The sequence below is a fragment of the Paroedura picta genome, chromosome 1 (assembly GCF_049243985.1).
Source record: "Paroedura picta isolate Pp20150507F chromosome 1, Ppicta_v3.0, whole genome shotgun sequence".
In the NCBI taxonomy this organism is placed as follows: domain Eukaryota; kingdom Metazoa; phylum Chordata; class Lepidosauria; order Squamata; family Gekkonidae; genus Paroedura; species Paroedura picta.
The window spans coordinates 135,027,064-135,050,568 of record NC_135369.1 but is presented as its reverse complement, the minus strand read 5'-3'; the positions used below and the strand labels follow the sequence as shown (position 1 = coordinate 135,050,568).

The window sequence follows — 23,505 nt, the reverse complement described above, 5'->3', positions numbered from 1 at the left end:
CCTGCACCTCCATTGATAAGGAGGCGTCGAGAGTCACCCCCCAAGTTCCTGATGGTACACAAAGCTGTTAGTTGCACTCCATCAATATACCAAACACCATTATTTACCCTCTATATTAGGGGTGGCCAAACTGTGGCTCTCCAGATGTCCATGGACAACAATTGCCAAGCTTGCAGGGGATCATGGGAATTGTAGTCCACAGACATCTGGAAATCCACATTTCGGCCACACCCGCTCGCTATATTTAATCACTTACATGCTTCTTTAACTATATAGATTCTGTTAAGATTTCAATTTGCATCAATTGCCTCAAAATCAGAACTAAATCTCATTAAAATGACTCATATTTAGAAAGCTCAACTACCAATTTCTGCCACAACGCCTCCCTTTTAATACCAAGTCATCACTGTAGTCTAAAGCCAGGAAGTACATACACTGTGTCCATTTTGTGTGTGCAGTTAACCAAGGCCAATGCACTACGTAAATCCAATGGATGAAGGAAAAGCAGGTCCTGAGAGGTTTTTGAACGAGACCAAGCAAGGCCTTTGCGATATGACAACCCTAGGAAGAAACACAAGATATTTGTTTCTTTTTGACTCTTGCAATACAAGGTATACTTGTTCTCACAATGCAAAATTTCAGATGCCTTATATTCCATTATTTTTAATAAGTAAACACAGCCAGCTGGTTCAAGAATACAAGAATAAGACACCAGTCCTATGCACTTTCCTTTCTGTGGTTTTATGAGGAAAGTAAGCAATAGTCAAAACCATCATCAAATATTATGAATCAACACCTCTTGCTTTTAAGTGCAGATGCTCATGGAGGTCTACTCTTCTTGCAGGTACTCTTCCGAGCACTGCATAAGACACAGAGGACACAGGCCCCTTCCAATTTTTAATGGGGCTTCAACTCTCCCCCGATTTTAATCATTGCTTTCAGGCTACTCTCATGGAGTAGACTTTCTAGGAACAATGTTATTGTAAAGTGCAAAGGTTCCTTTGTACATGAACAGCTGAAGCCCTTCTTGGGGGCTAAAATATTAGCACAACTGGGATTCTCATTATTGTGGCTGTGACTGTTTATTTTATAATTATCCATTCTATTCTGGGTTTCTTTATTTTTGTATTTAATATACATCTCTTCAACTGTTTTCTACATAGTGTTTGTACTGTTTTTCTATTGAACAAATCAGTATAGTTTTGGTCCCTTAACTGATAACACACCACCCCATAATCAGCTGGGTTACTAGGCTAAAGTTTCAAAATATCAAAGGTTCTATTTCTGAGGAGTTGCTAAGATTCATCCTGGTTAAAAAAAGAGGGTCTTAGTAGTGGCGGTAAAAAGGTAGTGTGTGTGACTAATTGTTTAAGTGCGGCAATCAGTTGAAATCGTTTATGGTCCTCCAATAGGGGACTGCACTTACCCCAGTTCACCACATGCCATTAAGGAGAAAGGCAGGATATTAATTAAAGAATAAGCATAGCTGAAGATGGTGGCGAGATAAAAGGAAGGTTTGCTAGTGGCTGGGAAGGACAGAAGGAAGCAGAGAAAAGTGAGGGCATGGGGGCTACCAGGAGGAAAAGTACAAATACTACGGGGAAGGTGGTGGTGGTGTATGAGGTGCCCCGTTTAAGTCCTTGTAGGTCCCTATCATAAAACTGGGCTCTTACCCCTAACCCTGTGCAACAATTATAAATCCAAGTGGGTCCTAGCTACAGAGAAGAAAATCAAAAGACTTGGTCTGCCCACCCCCCCCCCCCCCCGTTTTTGCTTGGTATGGCAAAAAATGAAGCCAAAAGCAAAGGATAAAAGTCTCTGAGCGCCAAACAGATCTTCCTTGTACCCCTAAAAACTTTCCTTATTAGAAGCCAAACATCTTAGGAGGGCCTTCTTGCTAGTAAGGCTTTACCCTCTCTGTTTTTGGAGTTGTTATTAGGAAGTGTCAAGAGTAGCGATCCCCAACCTGTGGGCCGCGGATCACATGTGGTCCGTCGACTAATTGGAGGTGGGCTGCGAAGGACGACCCCCCCCCCGGCCCTTTACTTCATCCCCCCAGCCATTTACAACACATTTTGGGTGTCATTGTCTCATTGCAGAGAAACAAGCTCAGTGTTCCCATTGATTTGTATCTTATTTTGAAGAGATGTTTAAACATTACCATAGCGATCAGAGAGCGTTAGGGCAGTGGTTGAGAGTAGAGGAGTAAACTACCCTCCCCCCACCGGGCCTCAGTAAAATTGACAAGCGTTGAGTGGTCCCCGGTGATAAAAAGGTTGGGGACCACTGGTCAAGAGCACAAAGACTTTGTGTTTGAAATAATCAGTTAAGAGAAAGGGAGACTTAGGGGAGAATATATAATATATACATTTTTAATGTCAACTTTTAATGTTGCAGACATATTGTCAGATTTTAATCTTGTATAGTTAGTGTTATTCAATTTTAAAATCATTAAAATAATTTTCTGCTGTGCTTTCCTAGTTTAGAGCGAAATCCTTGTACTTTTCCATATTGTGAAATACTTGGGCAACACATTTTATCTGGCTGAAGTGCTATATTGAATAAAATACAACTGGGCTCAGCCTCATGGCTAGCAGTGCACAGCTGAATATGGGAACACTAAACACAGAGGGCAAATAAAAGCAGGATGACGGGAGGGTGGGAAGGAGAGACTGAAGAAGGAAAAGGGGAGTCTGTTGGGGCTCCCAGGAAATGGAAAGAAGAAATACTGTGCAGGGGCGGGGAGCTTGTGAGTCTCCTGAGCAGGTCTCAGGAAGGTGGTATAGAAATCTAATAAATCTAATAAATTATTATTTCTGAGAACCTATAGCAACTTCTTGATCATGCCAATTACTTCCCTCACTGAACTAAGATTTCAGTATTTTTCCAAGCCCTGACCTGAATGGTCTAGGCTTGACTGATCTTGTCAGATCTTGGAAGCTAAGAAGGGCTGGCCTGAGTTAAGTATTTTGTCTTGAAAACCCTATAGGGTCAGCATAAGTCAGCTGTGACTTGATGGCACTCTCCACCACCATGATTTTTCCCAAACTTGTAAGAGGTGCCTTGATTGCTGCTTGTGTAGAATACTGTCCACATGGAGTATTTTCCTAAAAGTTTATGCCTGCAGCTTCTAAGACTGAGAAACAGAAGGAGGGAGCACCTTTCTTTCTTATTCTTATTCCAGGCTACCCTAGTGTGAAATGTGGATTAAATTAGAAAATAGACCCTATTAACACAGCCATGCATCTAGGGGCAGGGGTAGTCAACCTGTGGTCCTCCAGATGTTCATGGACCACAATTCCCATGAGCCCCTGCCAGTAAACACTGGCAGGGTCTCATGGAAATTGTAGTCCATAAACATCTGGAGGACCACAGGTTGACTATCCCTGATCTAGGGGACATACATATCTCAGACTACATATAGTAGTAGGGACCATGTTTGATCACATCTGACCTGTAGTTGCAAGGTTCTTAAAGAGTTCTGTTAGAGCCCTCTGTTTCTGGACAAGTAAATGCTTGACCTCTGACTTCTGTTTTTCCTTGTCGACAAGCAGACTGACAGACATGTTTTGCAACTCACGGGCAGCGGCTATTATGTCACCTGCAAAAAGAAGAGAGCAATAGAAAGACCTGATTTAGCAGCAGTTTCAACAATATCATTTTAATTCACCAGCCTGCCCTTCACAGAACTCACCACAACACTGAGACGTCTATCCATTTAGAAAGGAGGAGGGGGAAAGCACTTTTGTGCAATGTTTTTCAATATGAAATTTTACTTTGGAAGTTCAGACCCATTACCATATTCCTTACTATGCCTACCTGTGAACTGGTCAAGGTTTTCCACCAGATCCAAAAATGTGTTGTTCTTCACAAAGGTAGTGCATATTTTTGCCATCCGTTTTGTCAGCTTAGGCAGACGGGCCTGAAGGGATTCAGGATGAAACACATCTCCTTCGAATTCCTCTACATGAGGAGCCTATAGAAATGTACACAACAGGACAAGCAATGTGGCTTAAATCAAAGTGCTGCATTATCACTCAAGGGTCCTTCAGTGTTCATTAGTCACAATAGTAAAGAGGCGGATGCCTATTTTCACCATGTTTCAGTTTCCAAATGTTTATCAGTTTTCAAATGTATCAGGGTAGCATATAACCATGGTTTGATTGTGCACACAAAATTCCCATTACTAATTCAAACAAGCATACCAGAGATTAAAATCATTTTTCATGAACAGAAAGCTTGAGATACAGAATATTCAAGTATGCAGCCATTAGACTCCACATTATTTTATATTACAATAGAACAAAACAGGGGATAACATTATGTTCCTGTGCTACACTGTCACAGCCACAAGCACTTTACAGTATTTTGCACAGTGTAAAACTGATAAAAAATGGGGGGGGGGGAATTTTCTGCATACAGGGAATTTAGCACCCCAATTAAAAATGGCTGAGACTTCACCAAAATGCAAATTATAACATTATATACCTCTACAGCACCTATCGTGGCGGCCAGTTTTTTCCTTAACATGTTGTGCAGGCTCTGAATTTTAGTCTCCTGGTTGCCAAATGAGTCCTGCTTCTGCAAACAAACTAGCTGTTCATCTTTGAGCGTCTCCATTAAAGCTGATCGGCACGGTTCATTGAGAGCAGCTTCAAATTTTTTCATAAATTTAAATAGTGTCCTAGGCACAATGAAAAGAAACAGATGAAAATGAACTTTGCAACAAGATGGTAAAAAGAGAAATAATTCATCCGACCTCATCACCCAGTTTGAAATGAAACAAATAAAATGGAAATCCAGTGGCACTAGCCTAACAATATTTGTTCCAACACAAGCTTCCGTCAGATTCACTCCCTCGAAAGCAATTACAAGAATGTTGTTTTGACATATCAATTAGCAACTGATAGGAATGACTTATAACAAAGTTGTGACATTTGTGCGTTAAGTAATAAAGCTACTATTAACAGTCTAACATGTCAGTCACAAGAAAACAAATCAAAGACAATTATTTACTTTGACTATATTATGTTATAAGACCTTAAATTACTTCAACTAGACAGTCCCATAAGTAAATACTGGAAAAATAAAACAGTTACTTCGAAGGTTTCTTGTTCGTCAATGAATAAAGGTAATCCAGGTTGGATTACTCCTCTCCTATCTGGATTTCTGCTGTACAAGAAAAAGAAGTCTTCATGGTGAAGAGCCAATGTCTTGTTCCCCATCAGTGGCCACATCTCAAGTAAGTGCCCAACCCAACAAGCTGCTGCATCTTCTGAGGCAAACTCATTTAGCTTTTGGAAAAAAGGGTAACTTTGGCCTGGGAATCACTTGATACCAGAGACAGAACAAGGAACAAAGTTCTCTTCAGACAGGCAAAGCATTAAAGCTGCAAGGCCCTGTCTCTGAAAATAATACCACTATGAAGGCAACTAAACAGGTTTTGCAGAGCTGAGTTCAAGTGGTGCCTTTGATGGAGCTCTGATGAATTTACGGAGATTCCAAGATGGATAATCTAGGAACAGGCAGAATATGAAGCCACGAAGCTCATTTTAAGAAGTGCTTTATTGTGTGAATGTGAAAAGAGAGACGTTGTGCCCTAAAAATGAAGAACATAAACGTAGCTGAAGTGTGGCATTTTAAAGTATTTGGATTAAGATCCTAGACCAGGCCTACGCGGAAGAATGCCAGAACTCTTTAAATGCCTGAGGATTGGTGAAAGAGATCGTTGTACCTATACCACTACCAATATTTATTCAGATGCTTTGTATATATGCTTGTGAATTCACTGCAAAAAGCTAAGATAGCAACAATTACTTCATTAAAGTACCTACATTGTTTTAGTGATCTCTGCTTAATCTCCAGAGAGGCAGAATCTGGTAGGACCTCAATGAAGGAATTGCCCTTGTGTGAGAAAGCTCTGAGGGATGTGAAGGGAGGGGGAATTATCCACATTTGGAAAATGAACAGTTGGACAAAATCTGAGAATTTGAGCCTATGTGGCCAGCAGGAAAGCCACTAGGATGACTAGGCCCTGCAGAACCTGATCTCCATGAGATTTTTGGGGGGAAAGGAGGTGCTGACCAAAACATATGCAGTACATTTGGAGGCCAGTCCTAGGAGACAGCACTGACCGCTTCTAGTCCCTTGTGTGGAAAATAGGAGCTGAACCTCTGTACTTTTGTTTGTTGCTGGATGGAGATACGAAGTGCCAAACACTCTCTGCTTTGCTTCAAACACTTAAAAAGGCCGAGGACCCATTCTGGTGTATCAAGATCTTGCAAATTCTGCTAGCTTGCTTTGCATTTCAGAATTTTCTGAGAATTCTCAGGATTTTCAGAGGAGCCAGGACCGATCCACAAAAGCAATTATAAGAAGAGGAAGAGATGAGACAGGAGAGATGAAGACAATAAAACTACCAAAAGTTCCAGAGAAGAAAAAGCAGGAGGAGAAATGAGATGACTCTAGAAAGCTGCAGAAAAGAACATCGACTGGAGTAGACAGGACTGGAACTGGGAGGTCCCTGTTCCCACGGGCATGAACATTCAGTCTCATTTGGACGAGCTCCTGCCTGTGGAGTAAGTGGATCAATAACCAAACCTGGATTCCCTTCTACGTTGACAGACATACCGGAAACACACGAAATTTCATTCTTGGCTTATTTACACAATCTTTCTTTAAGACAGTGGGATTTAAGGAAAAAACAAACAGGAGAGGAAAGAGGGAAGAATGGCATCCAGCTAAGAAGCCTCCTAAGTTGCAATTTTTTTGAGGGAAGGGACAAATGACTGATTTAAATGCCCAGATGTCCAAGATGGCTAAGAGCATCAAAATCTCAGAAACCTTACCTGTGAGCTTTCTCTACAGACTGTTTTACAGCCCAAAAGCTGACATCATTCCACTTTGAGATTTTCACAAACCCCTGCAAGTAAAACAAAACCAATGAATGGCAATGTCCATGAAATGAAACGATATACACCCCAAATTTTAGAAGCCTTCTTCATCTCCTAAAGCAGTGGTTCTCAACATGGGTGTTGTGACCCCTCGAGGAGTCATTCGGCCTTTTCCTGGGGGTCGCCGAGACAGCTTGGCAGTGGTGGCCGCTGCAGCATGGCACTGGCTTCCTGTGTGCCGCCTCAGAGCTCATGGAAGCCATGGAGATCACCACGGCAGCGCAGAGGAGGCCATTGCCATGGCGAGCAGGAATGGCAGCATGGCTGCCTGCAGTGCAGGCACCCGGGCACACACCCATATGTAGGGGACACGGCTGTAGGAGACGCGGCATTAGGGCGGTTGAGAACCACTGTCCTTCAGCCACACACTATAAGTCATCACACCAGGCATCACTGTCCTTACCTTCAATTCTTTTTCAATAGGCTGCCGGAGTTCGGTCAGCTTAGCCTGCACGCATTCTGAAAACTGCTTATAGTAATGATATAGATTCCACAGTACATTGCGCAGGATATCTGAAATAAGAGAAAATTAATTTTTAAATGTTTTCTTCTTCAACACTAGAGGGACCAGCTAGGGCAGTGGTCCCCAACCTGCGGTCCACGGCCCGGTGCCGGGCCGCGAAGGCCAGGGCGCCGGGCCGCGGTTCCCTCTCCCCGCCCCCCCCCCCGCAGTAAAAAACTTTGCCGGGCCACAAGCTTGTGGCCTGGGAAGCTTCTTACTGCGGGAGGGGGGGGGAGGGAATCAGGGCCGCGCCGCGCATGCGCACATGCACCATGCGCGGCACTTTCGCACATGCACGGCACTTTCGCGCATGCACAAAAGTGCCACACATGGCGCATGTGCGCATGCGTGGCCCGGCAGTTGCCCCGCCGGTCCCCAGCCGGAAAAAGGTTGGGGACCACTGAGCTAGGGAACATTTGTGAAGTACCCTCCCCCACCCCCACCATCTTGGCAGCCTTTCAGCAAGTTCACTTTGTCTGCTGTGCTATGCTAACTTCCCAAAGCTGAGGTACTATGCAAAAGGAAACATGCCTACGAACTTGAGAATTGGGCAGACAGAAGACAAAAGCTCTGAATCACTTTGCCTGTTCTGTGTTAGGAAGGTTTACATCATGGTTTAGGATAAAAAAAAATTGGTTAGCAAAAGTCATGGATTCTCATGACTAAACTGAGCCAGCTACAGGACTGTGCTGAGCTCACGCACAAAAGAACTGCATATGGTAGCCAACCTGGCCTAAAATGCAGAGTGACAGAATTTCATGCAGAATTGGAAAGACAAACAACTACACTTAAGTATGTCTGAGTGACCTCATGTCACAATGTACATTAAAGGGTTTTCTTACACAGCATTCCTGAGTAATGCAACTAGATTAACTGCCAAGCTGGCAATGTGTCCCCCAACGAAAAGTGAGTAGTTCACTCCTGGGCCATGGAAGGCAGGTTTGTTTGTTTGTACGTACATAAGTAGTAAATAAAATAATTGCCCAGCCCTGTTCAACTAGACTGGAAGAGTAGCAGCCAATACAAATACCTACCATTACCTTCCACCTGTGGCATCAGCAAGACATGACAGTGGAATTCCAACAGCATTTGGAGTCGTGTGTGAAATTCTCCCAGGGTGGATCCTTCTATGAAAGCCTGCAGCGTACTGACCACTGTTGCTAAATTCATTTCTGTTCATTTTGAGATGAGATGTTGCAGTGTTAAGAATGGAAAGGGGCAGAGGAAGAGACATAATTATTTTGTCTTTTAAAAAAGGGGGAGGAAAGGAAAAGATGAATCAGTGAAAATACTTTGACTACTATCAAAGAAAGAGGCTGAATGGCTTAAATGGGGAGTGGAGCCTCGGGTTAATAGGCTTTTACTTACAATTAAGCAATTTGTACCTGCCAGTTGGAATGTGCACTCACCCACTCTCATCCCCTCCTCCGCTATGAAGCAAATTCTCTATTTCTGTCTTAATAGATCTGAACTGTGGTTAATACTAACCAGGGCTTCTTGTCAGTCAGGATCTGACTCTCAATTTAAAAACCACCCCAGTTAATGCTGCCCGTGGTTAAGAATGATGTCAATCAGGCCATCTTCAAGTATTTAAAAGGCTGCCATATGGAGCAGAGTTGTTCTTTCTTACCTCATAGGGACGGACCAGAACCAATGGGATGTAATTAATTCAAAAGAAATTCCGTCTAAACATCAGGAAGAAGTTCCTGACAGTTAGAGTGGTTTCTCAGTGGAACAGGCTTCCTCGGGAGGTGGTGGGTTCTCCATTTTTGCAAATTTTTAAACAGAGGCTGGATAGCCATCTGATGGAGAAGCTGATTCTGTAAAGGCTTAAGGCAGGTTACAGCGGATGAGCGATGGGGTTGTGAGTGTCCTGCATAGTGCAGGGGGTTGGACTAGATGACCCATGAGGTCCCTTCCAACTCTATTATTCTATGATTCTGTGATTCTATAATTCCTTTAACTCTGCCTGATGGGAATTAGAGGAACAGGGAAGAGAGAATAATCATCCCCAAAGTAAGCTTCCAGTTTGTTAAGCACAGTAAAATTAATAGTACACACAATGCAAAAGTAGCAGCAGGAAAGAAAAAATAAAAGAAAAACTAAGATTGAGATAATTTACAGAAATGCTAATAGTAATCTACATCACTGACTTCATTATTCCGAAATACTAATATTTTTCTTTGGTACATCAGAGTAGCTTTCCACAGATTAAACTAAAGAGGATGTGCTGGGGTCCTAATACCTGCCTTTCCTGCATGCATCTCCACAAAATTAGCCATTTGTAAACTATGCTTGTAAAGTGCTTTTTGAAAGCAAACACTGAATGAGGTTACCTGTTCTGTCAATATGCCTCATATCAAGAGAGGCATTAAATGTTGGGTTTATCTGAATTATGTAGCACTGCCCTTTCAAAAGATGCTAACTCAGCCACAACCCCATGCTAAGACGCATATATTACAACATGCACATGCAGTTTCAGAGAGAAACGTTTCCTTGGCCTTGTGTGCTCCTCAACAGCAGTTTTTTCTTACACAAATATTATTCCATGGTATCCAGGAAAAATTACCTTCAGTTTTCTTCTCTGCCTGTTCTTGCCAGCATTTCTCTATAATCTGGTAGACAGAAAGCCAGTGTTTCATCGATTTTTCTGTCTGACGCTGCATCGTGTTGTCAAGACTTACAGACCAGCAGCTGATAATATAAGGAGGGAAATTCAGACCTAATAAAACTTAAATTTTATTTTTTTATTTTAAATTTTATTTAAAATGAGCCTCCCCGGGGGCTCATAAATTTTATTTATGAGCCTCCGGGGAGGGCGGTATATAAATATAAAAATAAAATAAATAAAATAAATAAATCCGAAACACTATCCGTATAGGCATGCAGGGTTCAGTTTGGTCTGAAAGACTGTAAATAAATTTGTTGTTATTACTGTTGTGGCTTGCAGGCAGACAAGCAATTGTAAGATGCTTTGAGACTCCTTCAGGCAGTAAAAAGTGGGATTCCAAACGTTAGCTCTTTTTTTCAGCTTTTCTAAAATATCTTTAAATACATACATTGAGGAAGTTTTCCAAGGAATACCAGGGTAGTGACATGGAGGCAAGTGATGGTAAGTCATCTCTGAATGTCTCCTGCAAACCCTATGCCGTAAGTCCACTGTGACTTGATGGCATTTTCTACCACCAGAGGCAGGAGATGGGTAGCCATGTTGGAAGGGAACAAGAAGTTGAGCAAACCTATCCCCCTGAATCCTGGGAACACCCTCTGCTTTCTGCACTGCCCCCAGATATTCTTATTCATCTCCCAATCATCAGAACTTATAAATATTTAAAAGTAATAGAAAATTACTTCAGCTCCAGTTTATGCCACTGGATGATTAGCTGAGTGACCAAATCAAGATGCTTCCTCAGAGACACTGCTCGACTAGCCGTCTCTTCCCAATCCTAAAAAAAAGGAGGAATGCTCATCAGACAAGAACTGCAAAGCAATGTACGTTACAGCAAAAACCCTTTCTATTATCTATGCCTTTAAAATTAAAGACCACCACCTTTGTTCTATATTTCATGTTCCACAGTATGAGATGCAACCAGAACCCACAAATTAGTTGGCTTTCATAAGCAAATTTGCTATGTACTGGTGAACAACAGAAAGTTTGAGAAATCAACTCTGGAATAAACATGGACAATTACATCAAGGCTCCCGCACCCCCATTTTCTAACCTGGGCCTTAGCAAGCAGAATTTCTAAGCCATTCAGGAACTTCGAGAGGGGGCTGGAGAGCGGAAAGCTATGGATTCTGTCCATCACAACCAAGAGCTGCAAAATGAAGCATTTTAACAGACCCAAATTAAAATTCACAGAACAAGTATTGTAAACAGGAATATCCAACACAGTCTGCTTCTGACAAGTGAATCTGTACAAACAAGTTTCTATTTGCAAAATGCAGACAGACACAACCAGATTTAGGCTATTAGTCCTCCATCTAGCCTTCTTGAAAGTTACCATGCCAAAGTTTAAGTATCTGGATCATATGTATATTACATGTATAGTATTTATTTTGATACAAGTAGAGGCTGTATGTAAAATAATTGTACTTTAACCAACATTCAGCATGCACTAGAGAGGTATACGTGCAAGTCTGATACACGGCATCTCAAGGTTTAGGCTGCATCTGCATCTTACCTGCACAAGTACAGGGTGATCAGGCCATTCCTGCAGCAGTGCCCTCACTTCTTTAGCAAAGTTTTCAAGCACAGGTTGGCACAGCTGAACTTGCTGAATATTAGGGTGATGATAGAAGTCATATGGCTCTTCAAGCTGCAGCTCAAGTTCTGAGGTCTCCCCTTCAAAAAGTGTATTCTGCAGTATTGTGCAAGCAAGCAGCTGGCAGCCTTGTAGACTGTCATTCATTTCAGAACCTAAGAGTTTGGAGAGAAACCAAGAAATGTGATTTGTAGAACCCAGGCACATGTATTCCTAAGCATTTTACATCACTGCTGATAAAATGATCTGTATTTAGTATGCATCCTGATTTTGCAGTCTCTCATAACATGAAGGAAATTGTGTCCAAGGCCAACACAGTGAGGCTAGGGCAACTCAAGAAACATACAATCCGGCATGTGAAGTGAAAATACAACAAACAGGCCACAGCTGCAGTTTTCTACCCTGCCTCTTTGCTATGAACAGGCTCTCTAAGGCATGCAGTTTTCCCACTGCTGCACACCCCTATTTTTAGGATTCAGAAAAAACCTGAACTGCTGTTCTGACTACATTATTTGCATAGCAAACATGTAACATCACAGAGAAATATTTTCAGTGGCAAACCACATTTTACTCATAATTATCCAGTCTCTTTATTATTTTTTTTCTTCAAGTGTTATTAGTGAAGTTTGGGTAGTAATGACCTGCAAGTGGGGAATCTGCAAGGATTTGCAAGGGACATCTCCATTTACAATTGTATCTGAGGAAGTGTGCACAGGAAAGCTCATACCTTGAATAAAATTTGGTTGCTCTTTCAAGGTGCCACTGCACTCCAAATTTGTTCTGCTGCTTCAAACCAACACAACTACCCATTTGAATATATTGCCACAGAAGATCCTTATTCTGTTGACTACGTTACTTATCTCCATTGGTATATTGTCTGTCTAGTCAATTAACTATGAAAAAACTACTTCTTATCTCATAAATAATTATTGCTTTGCCCTAGCAGGCTCCCAAATAAGAATCTTTTAGGAACACATCACAAGATACTAACCCTTTAATTAAAGCTTATGTCTTGTTCCCCCCACCACCACCACACACCTTTGCCTGACTGTGAGTGGCTGTGGTTTAAAGAAACCATAGGAGAGGTACGAGCGAAAGACTGCAGTCCAGTGGGTAGTTGGCTCAGAGTCTCCCCCTCCCATCTACCATACAACCTATCTTTAACTTCTCCTCTGATCTTCAGTTTTACTTTCTTCCCTCTTCCTGGAAGCCTCAACCCAGAAAAAACTATGGCCCAGCTGGCCAGTGGGGAACCCACAATGGAAGGCTCATAGTCCCCTATATACCTCTCCCCACACTATTTCCTCTTTCCCTTCTCCTGGCACTCTTCACATCATCACCTTTCCCTGATTCCTTCTCTTTCCCACCCACCCTATTTTTATCTACTTCCTGACCCCATCTTCAGATATATTTATTATTTCACTTATATGCCCCCTTACTTGACAGTGGGAACCCAAAGTAGCTTTCATCATTTTCCTCTCCTCCATTTAATCCTCACAACCCTATGAGGTCAGTTAAGCTGAAAATGTGTAACTGGTTCTAAGACACCCAGTGAGGGCCTAGTAAAAAACGCTAATCAATATACCACATTGGCTTTCATAGGGCAGCTGCTATTTAAACAACAAAAATTCAAGCTTGGGTAAGTTATGCAAGTTGTGTGACAGCAAGTTACTGGTTCTGATGAGTCTTTTCTCAAAGGCCAAAACAGCAATCAGGGGAAAGAGCCCTCCTCCCTGTGTTTTACTTACAGAAACCAAAGCTTGAAAGCTGGCAATACTGCATTGTTGCCTAGCAACAGTTACTTAGGGCATTGTTAAAGCTACTTGGGCTGATTTTATTATTGGAGGGTTTTTTACATCCCCAATTTAAAAAAAAAGATTTCAGATTTTTCTGCAAAACTAGGGCTTTTTCAGGTTTTTACAACGATTACTTCTCTATTCATGGCTTCAGTATCTCAATTTAACGGTCCATAGATTTAGCCATGATGAGACTGAGATATATTGGTACAGAAAACCATTTTAAAAACAAATATATTTCAATGAGGTCAAAGAATGGACTGAAACCTCAGAAAATTTAAATGTGACCACCATGAACAATGTTCCAAAACAGGTTCCCAGTGAGTTTACTATTCTCTGTGAAATCCCTCCTGCCCCACTACCTTTTGTAGCATTCTATAAATACAGTTAACAAGAACCAAAGAAAGATATGTTATTTAAAAAGGAAAGAAAATAGGAGAGTATCCTGACTGCTACAAAAAGAGACAAGAAATAAAGATGTCATATTTGTGCAAGATGACAGATTCTGAGAATATGCTACTAAGGTGTGAAACTATTAGAAGAAGAAACTATTACAAGAAGAAATATAGTAAGAACTTTCTCCTGGCCAATAATTCAAGAACCATTTTCAAAACAGCGTTTTTAAGATTCTGATCCTGGAAACTTGAGATGCTTCAGAAGCTTAACCATGGACAATGGACCACAGGCATTCCATTTAACTCATGGGAAATACAGGGGAATGCTGGACATGTTCTCAGGAACATCCTCTGTTCATGTATGCAATAGTGACATCCCTGAGAAATACAGCATGCCTTGAAATATACTTTGGAAATTTCTGCAATACAAATGAGGTTTCATGGCAGACAAGTCAATGTGCAAGCTGAAAGTAGAGTTTGAAAACAACAGAAGCACAGAATACTTCAAGAGAAAAGTCTTACCAATCAAAGGATAATAATGGGCCACCAGTGATGTACCAGTCTGGTAACAGGAGAGAAATGTAGTCAAGTGATATTTAGTCTGATTAGAGGGCAGGTTTTGCTGGTGCCACAGAGATCGAGCAAAGTAGAGGCAAAGCTGCTGATGAACTGCCATTACAGTTTTCAATGAGCGATGCGAAAGGAGGACTGTTTCAAAGGCAGCTTTGTCTAAACCATCTTCAGTTTCCTCTTCTTCCTCAAGGCTTGCCTGATTTGTAATATCTTTAAAATCCTATGAATCAGAGAGAGAGATAATTAACTAACACATCAATTGTCCTACAACCTTCATTAGCCATTCCCTTCCAGTGGTGAATAAATTAACAAAAATACTAAACAAATAGCAGAAATTCACTGTTAGGACAATTGCATACGTTTTTTAAAAAAATCACTTTTGGGACGAGGGGTATTTTAATGGCTTCATAATGTCATTTGACCATGTTTGATTTAAATTGCAAGGGCAGAAAAGCAAGATATAAATGTTGTAAATACAAAAATAAATTAATAACTCTGCAGAAACAGACTATAAATAAAACACAAAATAGATAAGGCACAATTAAAATGTAGCATCAAAATAGGACAGATATCTTAACACCGCCCGCAGCGCCGCAGGTGCCGTGGACTAAATAATGTCGTAAGGGCTGGGTAGGAGGAGTTAGGGCAGGCTGTGTCCGGGATGAGGAAGGGTGCCAATTGGCCCCTCCTCCAGACTGACAATTGGAGGGCCAAATCGGCAGGCGCAAAGCGCCTGCCGATTGGGCTCTCTGATTGGCCTGCAGCCGCCAAGGCAGCAATTGCTAGCCGTGCATAGCGCGGCTCGCAGTTGCTCCCTGCCACCGGCCTGACGTCCTCCCTTGCCACTGCCCCGCACTGCCCTGCTACCGCCGCAAGCTCCGGAACGAGTCGCCCGCCCTCTGAAATGGCTGCGGACAACAAAAACCCGCCGAGGAGCTGCCGCCTGCCGCGCACATCACGAAGCCGCCAGGGAGCCGCCACAGGAAGCCACGGCCTCCCTTCTCACCTCCTCTCCCTGACCGCCGCCGCGACAAGGACGCCGTGGAGCTGCCGCCCGCCCTCGAAAATGCCTACTCTTCCCGGTAAGCTTCCTGCCCTCGCCTCTCCCTCGCTCTGCCCCCGGGACCCCTGCCATACTGCGCGCCGCGGACCATGCGCCACATCTCCCACCCCTCTACCTTTCTACCCACTCTCAGCCAACACGCCCACTCCCACGGAGCCCTGCCCGTAACCCCAGGAAAGCCGGAGCGCCTGCTAGCGCCCATTGTATTTTTCATACAATGGGCTTTATTCCTAGTAAGTAACATAATTGCAATACATAATATCTCTGTAAGAACAGCTAAAAGCAACTTACCAGCAAAACCTGAAATTCACAATGTAAACTGGTCTCACATTTATAATCTTTAGAGGCCTTACTCGGCATGCCCTCCAGTTTCTGAGGTAATATGGGGACCCAACAGAGATAGGATTTCTCTGCTACAGGCCTTTGGTGATGGAATAGCCTCTACAAAAGTATTCAAGGTAGTGCCAACGTATAGTCTTTGGTATCAGATTCTTTTTGCAGATGAAAGAGCCTGCCCAATATTGCTGCTACCTAAATATTTAACGCTTTTATTACTTACTAAAATTAAAGCCCGTTGCAGCTGATACAACAGGTGCTAGCAGGAGGGGGAAGGAGGGAGGAAAATAGCAAAGAGAATGGGAGGTAGAAAGGAAGAGAGTGATTAAGATAGACAGTGCTTGGCATTGGGAAGAGGAAGGGGAGGGGTTGTCCAGTCTGTAAGGGCATGGGGTTGAATGTGTGTGTTGTTTGGGAGGCTGTGGTGGCAAATGAGGCCGTGGGTGTGGAGATATGGGTGTCAAGAACCTGTGGTTTGGAATGTTCGTTGAGTGTGGGAGAGGACTGAGCTTTGGGAATTGTGGCATAGTGGTTACAGATGAGCTTTCCAGAGCCATGTCTTCAGATATGTGAAGGGGAAATCAGACTGGAGATTATATAATATTTCATGTAAGTTATAATGTTCTGTGTAAACCACCCAGAGCTGCAAAGAAATGAGCGGTATAGAAATCTAAATAAACAAACAAACAAACAAATTCTTAGAGGGAGATTGCATGGCAACCAATTCCAGTTCTGTGGCCCTACTCCTTATGCCTCCATAATGTTGATATAATGTTATGTGCCCACATGCTTCTTTCACTGTTGCCCCTTAGAAGAAGAAGCGATAGATTTTTGTACCCTGCTGTTTACTACCAAAAGGAGTCACAAAGGGGTTTACAAACACCTTTTCCCTTCATCGCCTCACAATAGACAACCGGTGAGGGATGAGGGGCTGAGAGCTCTGAGAGAACTGGAGATGGTCCACAGTCACCCAGCAGGCCTCAGCTGTCTCTAAGCAGTTTAAAAGCACCTTCCCTTCCTCTCCCCATAACAGTCACCCTGTGAGGGAAATGGGGCTGCAGCTCTGAGAAAACTGGGAATGACCCACAGTCATAGAACCAGGCCTCAGCTGCCTCTAAGCAGTTTAAAATCGCCTTCCTTTCCTCTACCCATAATAGGCCTCCTGTGAGGGAGGCAAGCGTTTGGGCCAGCCCAATCAGGGTGTGGCCAGCTGTGCTGGCCGCACTTGATTGGCCCATAGTCAACTTGGATATTCTGGATATGCTCCTCTCACCGGGGCATTTCACAAATATATAGAGGAACCATGGATAAGGATAGTGTTGCTTGCATGCTGCTAATCTAGTTATTGCTCTTTTAAAGCATTTGTCTGATGGGGCTTTTACTGCAGCTGCTGTTTTAACAAAACAGTAATGCCCAAAATGCTAGAGGGCGTCACCCCAAGGGTCAGACATGACCCAGTGCTTGCACAGGGGATACCTTTACCTTTACCTTTTAATGCCCATTTTGACATAACTTTTAAATATTTGCATGTTATAAATTGCCTCAAAAGACATTTATCAGATAAAAAACAATTTAAATATGTTTTTCACCAAAAGGAAGTTCTAACAACAACATGCCACTGTAGAAAACTCTCAGTCTCTGGAGTCACCATGTCAACAAGTTTGTGTGTGAGGTACCTAGAGCAGGGCCTCTGAGTACAACCATTTCTATTTCTTTAATTCATGTCTGTATCTCAATGGATTTTCCCAACATCTACAGATTGCTTTTTGCCATCTTTACAGTACATACTCAGAATTACCTTGTGAGCTCAGTAGCAAGTGTTTCAGATGGGACTCTCTCTCGTATACACACACACAGAGGAGAGAACAAAGTCTGAGTCCAGAGGCACCCTTAAGACCAATAAAGTTTTGTTCAAAGTATAAGCTCTCGTGTGGAAGCACGCTTCTTCAGATATCACACGAGTGCGTGCTTCCTGAAGAATATCTACCACCTGTGCAACAAATAAGGGATCTGACTCCTCAACCTCCAAAACTTTACACTTGCAGTCAAGTAAATTAATACTCCCTTCTTATTTCTTCTCTCCCTTCAATCATATCTCAGAAGACTAGCTATTTTCATCTGTAATTCTTCAGGAAATAACTTCATACAAAATGTTTAATGTCAAGAGTAGTCTACCTTCTCATGAAGAGGAAATTTGTTTCTGAACTCTCGCTCTTCTTCTTCCTCTTCACTCAGGCCAGTTCCATGGCTTTTAGTCTTGTATCTATACAGGATGTTTTTCTGTTCCTCCTCCTCCTGGGCCAGACGTTCTTCCTCATCCCATTCATTTACAATCACCTAAGAAAACACCCCCCCACACAAACACAAAAAAAGACTCTTCAGAGAAATCATAATACACTTGCATATATAAATTCCATGTCTGGTCCTGGTATTAAGAGCATGTGAGCCTGAATTTGGAACATTCAGATTACCTACATCTGAACTACATTGTCACCTAAATTAAAGTTTAAGCTATACACAATGCAGCAAATAAGAAATAAGGAAAATGACATAACCACATGTGAAGAAAGGGAAGAACAAAAGTAGTCTCCACTCAAGCTTCCTCCAACTACAAGAAGAGGACCTTCACAGGAAGTCTTCAACATAAGAAAGATCCTCTTCACTGGCCTTTCCAACCTTCCAGCCTTTCTTCTTGCTCGCTGGTGCCTCCTTCTTGCCCCCATATCAGTAGCTTCACTGCCAAACACTCCCCTCTGCTGCTGTTCTTTCAGCAGATTTCATTTTTTTTCTTAACCATATTCAGAATTGCATGATAAAACTATTTTAAATTCAGACCTTTTACCTGACACAGATGTCTAAAAAGCTGCAGAGATTTATGGTCCAGTTCTCCTTTAGACAGCACATGGCACCGAAGATACAACAAAGCATTCACCAGCAGCTGCTCTTGGGTAAGGCATGTCCTCTGCTCCCCGTCTGAATCTTCAGCAGAGTACTTCTGAGATAGCCTCTGAAGGCTGTGAAGAACATCTAGGGAGTTCACAGAGCACAAAGCCTCTGCATGGGAAAGGTAAGTGGGGAAGGTGCCTCCAACAGAAGGAAACGACAGTAGAGAAGCAACAAGAGTGCCAAGTTTGTTTGGGCAGACGAAACTGTTCAGTGTTGCTCTATGGGCTTCAGAAGCCACAAGCCTCAGGCCGTGCTGCATTTGCAAAATGGCAGCCTGCAGTGGAGTAACTACATCTGGGAAAGCAGCGTAGTCCTCTGCCAAATGTTTTCTGAATTGATGGTGTGACTCCTGCCAGGCTGCTTCTTCACTGAGCACTTTCTGAACCGTCTGGATTGACTGGGATTTATCCCCATGGAGGAATTGTACAAGACGGGCCAAGAGATCTTGCACTTTCGAAATCTGGGCAATGCTGCTGACATACTGATGAAGCTCCTGGTATAAGCAGTCATAGGAAGGGCTCTGGGGCCTAAAGGCTTGCTTCTGCCCAAGTCTGGCTATCTGATTCTTCAGTTTCTGGATTCTTTGGCGTAACATCCTGAGGAAGAATAAGTTAAATGTTTTTAAAAGCTAGATAAATCAATTACGGTTAAAGCTACTACTGGAGTCATCTCTAAAGCATACAAATGATCTTTCTTTCACAATAAGAACCCTCCCAGTTTCTGTATTTCACTTTTTCTGGCATCAAGGTTTAGGTTCTCTTTGAATCAAATGTAGGTATCAGGTATCAGACCTGTTCAGTTTACAGACTCTTTTAAGTAGGTCACCAAGTTACCCATTTACCACGGAGATGGGACTAGGAACTTCTGAGGGCCCGCATCCAAGTGGGAAATTAAACTCAGGACCCAGAGGGAGATTTGGGGCTGTTAATCACCACCTTATCAAAACTGTGAACAACACAACAACATTCCAGAGCCCACTTAATCCACAGCGAACCCCAATGTCACCTAATATGAGGGTGAGTATGCCGGCTGATGGTTTCATCTTCAAGATCTTTTCCTGTGAGCAGCTGAGTGGATAGATTGTGTGTCTTCCATTCACATTCTACACGGTGCAGCTGAAGCCAGTAAACAAAAACATGCCATTTAACTCAAAGCAACATCACTGCCATCACTGGGATGTGGCGGTTTTTCCTTCTCTACTGATAATCCTCGCACGGTTCAGATTTAGGCTAATCTAAACTGCAGCTATTGGCCAGGATAATTAAATGGAATCTCCAAGCCTAGAAGAGGTGCTCTTCTGAATACCAAAAACCAGAGACAAAATCACAGGGGAGGGCTGATGCCTTCAAGTGGTGCCTTCCTTGTAAGCCTTCCCAAGAGCATATCAGCTGACAGCCACTTGAAACGTAAAAGACAACACTGAATAGGTGCTTGGTCTGATCCAGCAGGACTGTTCTAATGCAATTAGGGAGGGAGGATGGCAACAGACTGCATTTCACGGCAACACAACGTTTAAAGTGTCTTCATTATCTGTTCAGGAAGATTAGCAAATTCCTGTATCCCCGTTTAATGAAAATGTTTTGAGTGTTGATGCTACAGAGTACCATTCATTTTCATTTTGTTTCAAAAACTAGCAAACTCCTAAGAAGTCTTAATGCACATCTGTTCATATAATCAGTATAACCGCCCCTTCATAGCAAAAATATTAACGTTACTCATAAAGCGCCTATTAATTAAAAGGCAAGGAAATCCACTGCAGCTCCACACACACACACACACACACACACACCTCTTCTGTTGCATACTTGAGCTTGTATTCTCTTTTTACTGCAGGATCAAACCGAGTCTGTGGAAGCCATATGTGGATCTGCAGCAGCCCGAGATTCACCCAGAGGCTGCCACGCTGAGCTGCCTCTGGCAAGTTGCGAGGTCCTCCTTCCTGCCCAAAGAACTGCTGCAGGCAAGTCATCCAGAGACACAGGACTTCTTCCGGCAATACGTCCTGAGTGGCCAGTTCCTTGAGTACTTTGAAAATGGACTGCAAAGCCACTGGGTCCCTGGAAGAAAGCTTATCACAGCTTTTGAGGTACTCGTCTTGTAGTGGAACTGGAACCAGGTTTTTAAGAGCCATAAGCTGCTTGTCTAATATGGCAAGCTGGAACCTGGAATCAGTAAACCTATAAAGAAAACAGAGGGTTTCAACAAAGTATAAGTCAGGCATCAGCAACTGGAGGCCCCTGCGCTGAACACAACTGCCTCAGCAATACGGAGTAGAGGCTCTGCCCACAACCCTCATTTCCATGTTCCATTAACTGTTAAGTAGGAATACGAAGCCTGTATAGTTCGCCCCCCCCCCCCGGCCAGGCCTCAGATGACAGGAGCAGGAGAGCAACTGTCACTTGTCAGTACCTAAATTCCGCCATGGAGGAAAAGGCCAAGTTGTCCCACAGAACCGTGTGGACTTCCTGAAGCTGCTGTGCTCTCTCCAGCCATTCGCCCAGGGTCACATTGGAGGCCAACAGAACTGGAAGGCCAGTCACATCCCACTGGCTCCACTTGCTGCTGCTAGTCAGAATTTCAGAGAGGCACTTGGAGAAAACCGCTCGACTCAAAATACCCACTCCCTGAAGCAGGAAAGATCAACATGCGAGTTCTAGCATCACCAACATTTTCAAGCCACTTGAATGTAATTTAAGGATAATGAATTGCACTGAGCAAGGCACTTCCATATCCAACATTTCTGCCATCCTTAAATGCCTATTTAATCAAACATTCCAAGCTGAGCCATCAAATCAGCCACTTCACGCCTGACATGATGTCATCAGGTACAGCTCCAAGATATTTCCCCCCCCCCCCCATTGCCTCTCCCAGCAGGAGAGGCTAAATACGTATGGACAGTTTTCTTACCTCACACAATTCATACCACTACCAAATTTTGAGTTTTCAGATAGTTATCTGAAAACTCAAAATTTGGTAGTGGTATGAATTCAATCTCCTCTCATTGCCTGAATTTTTGGACAGGCAATGAGAGGAGAAAATGGTATAGCTACTGGACGGAGGCTGCACTCAATGGATAGCAGCTACACTTACAGTCATAAGGGCTTACAGTCGAAAATTCAGGTGGCACTTTTCCAGGTGCTGAATTTAGCACCAGATATCAGATTATGCAGTAATACTCAGAGAGAGTCATTCCAAGTCATCCAGACTGCACAAATGACTTGGCATAAAACAGTCAGGAACAACAAGCTGTAACTTTACTTCAATAACTGAAAACCACCTTATGATTAAGAGGGTAGTTCAACATCTTAGAACACCAAGATGAATCTATATTTTAGGCTCAGACAAGCTTTTATTGGGTTCAGCTCTAACAGCTAATTAACATTCCATGAACTAATTCATGCTTAACCATCACATATAAAAGTGCTAGATCCCAGTCTAGACTAGCCTTTTATCTATATCTGCAGGTTTTACCACACCACCTTAAGAGAACAGTCCATGAGGGATTTGGGCATCTTTTTCTCTTCCACAGATATTGGCTTCCAGGCTAGCCAGTGCTCAGGATCTGTGGTTATGGTAATGTTCCAGAATGGCATTAAAACAGCATTCACCAGCTCTGACCACAAGGCAGAAATTTCATCTGAGGAGACCTAAGATGCCAGGAAAAGAAGAAAGTATGGGAGAATCAAGTCAAGGTATCCAAAAAACATCTGCTATGAACACCAACATGCTCCAGAAAGACCATGTGTAATTTTGGGTTAATTCTTTTGTTAAAGAAACTACATGTATAAACAAATTACAGCAATATAACCTGATAACAAGCTGCTGTAAACATGAAGGACTGGGATGCAGCCAATATCAGAAACTCCCACTTGCAGACCTTCAGCATTCTCCATATGCTACTCACTCCCAATAACAACAAAAGAGGGGGGGGGGCTCAGGAAGGGGCAGTGCTATGCCACGAGGTCTATAAGACAGCAAGAAGGGCTGCTCCAATGAAGCTAAGGAATTAAGAAATAAAGTGGTGTCATGGGAATACACTTTATTCCTCTATATGTTCCAACATGTTTTGCTCATTGCTTCCTCGGGGTGGTCTATATAAACATTAATAAACACAAAGAACATAAGATCTACACTGGCAACTCATTTGTTTCCAGCCATAATTCGAAGTGTTGATACTTAGCATTAAGGCCCTAACTGGCTTGGGACCAGGGTTCTTGAACGACAGTCTCCTCCCATAATGCTCTGCCAACCAATTAAGAACTGTCTCTCAAGAGCTGCTCCCTGTGCCCCCACCTACAGAGGTGAGATGGGTGACATGTTTTGTGTATTTTCTGTGGTGCCACCTTGCCTTGGTATGCCCTCCCCTTTTAGGCTCACCTGGAACCTACTTTACTCTCTTTGAGGTGTCAGGCTAAAACACATATTTTTAATCAAGGCTTTTTATTAGAGGATTTATGTTATCAGCATTTTATGGTCTGCTCTCTTTTATGGGCAGTTTTTATATATTGTTTGTATCTAATTGTTTTTAGTGGGTTTGTAGGTTGTCAATCTCCTCAAGCAGGCCTCTGAAGAAGCACCAAATTATTCTAAATAAACAAGAAGGAATCTGATTTGAGAAACTGCTGGTAAGATCAAGAGGAAAAAGAGTTGGTTCTTATATGCCGCTTTTCTCTACC

The 23,505-nt window shown here is 42.8% G+C and overlaps 1 protein-coding gene across 2 annotated transcripts in view; it reads right to left on the bottom strand.

The window, feature by feature from the left end:
• The window catches only part of MDN1 (midasin AAA ATPase 1), a 136,135-nt gene that overhangs the window by 31,118 nt on the left and 81,512 nt on the right, over window positions 1-23,505 (bottom strand). For both annotated transcript variants that reach the window (XM_077304325.1, XM_077304335.1), the window contains exons 59-76: window positions 22,309-22,476; window positions 21,239-21,453; window positions 20,619-21,006; window positions 19,835-19,944; window positions 18,726-19,425; window positions 18,059-18,220; window positions 14,434-14,704; window positions 11,640-11,875; window positions 11,178-11,273; window positions 10,807-10,901; window positions 10,025-10,149; window positions 8,490-8,627; window positions 7,357-7,466; window positions 6,849-6,922; window positions 4,489-4,684; window positions 3,820-3,976; window positions 3,455-3,601; window positions 435-561 (exon numbers count right to left, since the gene is read on the bottom strand). In XM_077304325.1, coding sequence (XP_077160440.1) covers window positions 435-561; window positions 3,455-3,601; window positions 3,820-3,976; window positions 4,489-4,684; window positions 6,849-6,922; window positions 7,357-7,466; window positions 8,490-8,627; window positions 10,025-10,149; window positions 10,807-10,901; window positions 11,178-11,273; window positions 11,640-11,875; window positions 14,434-14,704; window positions 18,059-18,220; window positions 18,726-19,425; window positions 19,835-19,944; window positions 20,619-21,006; window positions 21,239-21,453; window positions 22,309-22,476 — 3,515 coding nt within the window. The remainder of the gene's footprint in view (window positions 1-434; window positions 562-3,454; window positions 3,602-3,819; window positions 3,977-4,488; window positions 4,685-6,848; window positions 6,923-7,356; window positions 7,467-8,489; window positions 8,628-10,024; window positions 10,150-10,806; window positions 10,902-11,177; window positions 11,274-11,639; window positions 11,876-14,433; window positions 14,705-18,058; window positions 18,221-18,725; window positions 19,426-19,834; window positions 19,945-20,618; window positions 21,007-21,238; window positions 21,454-22,308; window positions 22,477-23,505) is intronic.